The sequence below is a fragment of the Cebus imitator genome, unplaced genomic scaffold, assembly GCF_001604975.1.
Source record: "Cebus imitator isolate Cc_AM_T3 unplaced genomic scaffold, Cebus_imitator-1.0 Scaffold435, whole genome shotgun sequence".
NCBI lineage: Eukaryota > Metazoa > Chordata > Mammalia > Primates > Cebidae > Cebus > Cebus imitator.
In genome coordinates, this window is record NW_016107750.1 from 1014906 (window position 1) to 1016028 (window position 1123).

General features: G+C 48.8%; 1 protein-coding gene across 1 annotated transcript in view; it reads left to right on the forward strand.

Annotated features, from left to right (window-relative positions):
* DESI1 (desumoylating isopeptidase 1) overlaps positions 1–1123 on the forward strand; it is a 27110-nt gene that overhangs the window by 18417 nt on the left and 7570 nt on the right. The window contains exon 2 of the mRNA XM_017510332.2: positions 469–538. Coding sequence (XP_017365821.1) covers positions 469–538 — 70 coding nt within the window. The remainder of the gene's footprint in view (positions 1–468; positions 539–1123) is intronic.

Sequence of the window (1123 nt, forward strand, 5' to 3'; positions counted from 1 at the left end):
GATCCACCCGCCTCAGCCTCCCAAAGTGCTGGGATTACAGGCTTGAGCCACCGCACCCGGCATGCTATAAATCTTTAAGCCGTAAAGCAGTGGTTCTCCATCAGGACTTATTTTGCTCTCTCACCCTGGGACATTTAACTATGTCCGGAGACATTTTTGGTTGTCACACAGGGAGGAAGATGCTACTGGCATCTTGTGGATAGAGGCAGGGATGCTGCTCAACAGCCTAGAGTGCACAGGACAGCCCTGAACAACAAAGGGCTATCCAGCCTCAAATGTCAGTAGTGCCAAGATTGAACACCCATGATCTGTGGCATTTACCATACTCATACCTTTGGTTGGTTGGTTTTATAAGGCTGGTCACCACAGTCCTATCCTTGGGCAGAAATTATTCTCACTGCACCATGGTGTTTGCTTTTACTCAAATACTAAGTTTTCTGGCTCACTGTGTCTCTCTGTGTGTGACAGGCACACCTCCATAGTTGTGCACAAGGATGAGTTCTTCTTCGGCAGTGGTGGTATCTCCAGCTGCCCCCCGGTGAGTGTCTTCCCCTGCACTCTGTCCTGCAGTTTCAGGTTCCTGGGGGCTCCTGTAGACCAGGAGCTTCGCTTCTGCTGTGGACCTCTGGCATTGTTCCTCAAAGCCACCTGAAGACTCTGCTCAAGAAAACCTTTCCCAGACACCCCAGCCAATTGCCTTCCTCTCTTTTCCCATGGCATGTATGGGTCCTTCTGTGTCACACAGAGCATCTTATGGTGAAATGAGCTGTTTCTGGGTCTCCACAGGGAACTGTGTAAGCTCCTTGCAAGCTGATGCCTTCCATTCCCATCCCCAGCACAGTGCCCAGCTCTGTGGGAATGCAGCTGATGTTCTGATGTTAAGCTGAATGATGAGGGCTCTGAGAAGCATCAAGAGTTGCCCAGACTTACACAGCCAATAAGTGTCACCAGTCCTAGAACCCAGGATTCTGACTCTAAAGCCCATATCCTTTTCCAAAACTTTCTATCAGAGCTATCCAAGTGTTGTCACAGGAGGTGCTCAAGCAATGACCAAGAAGCCGTTTATTTTGTTTTTTAGATTGTTGGCTTGTTTTATTTTTGTGGGGGTTTTTTGCTGTATCCT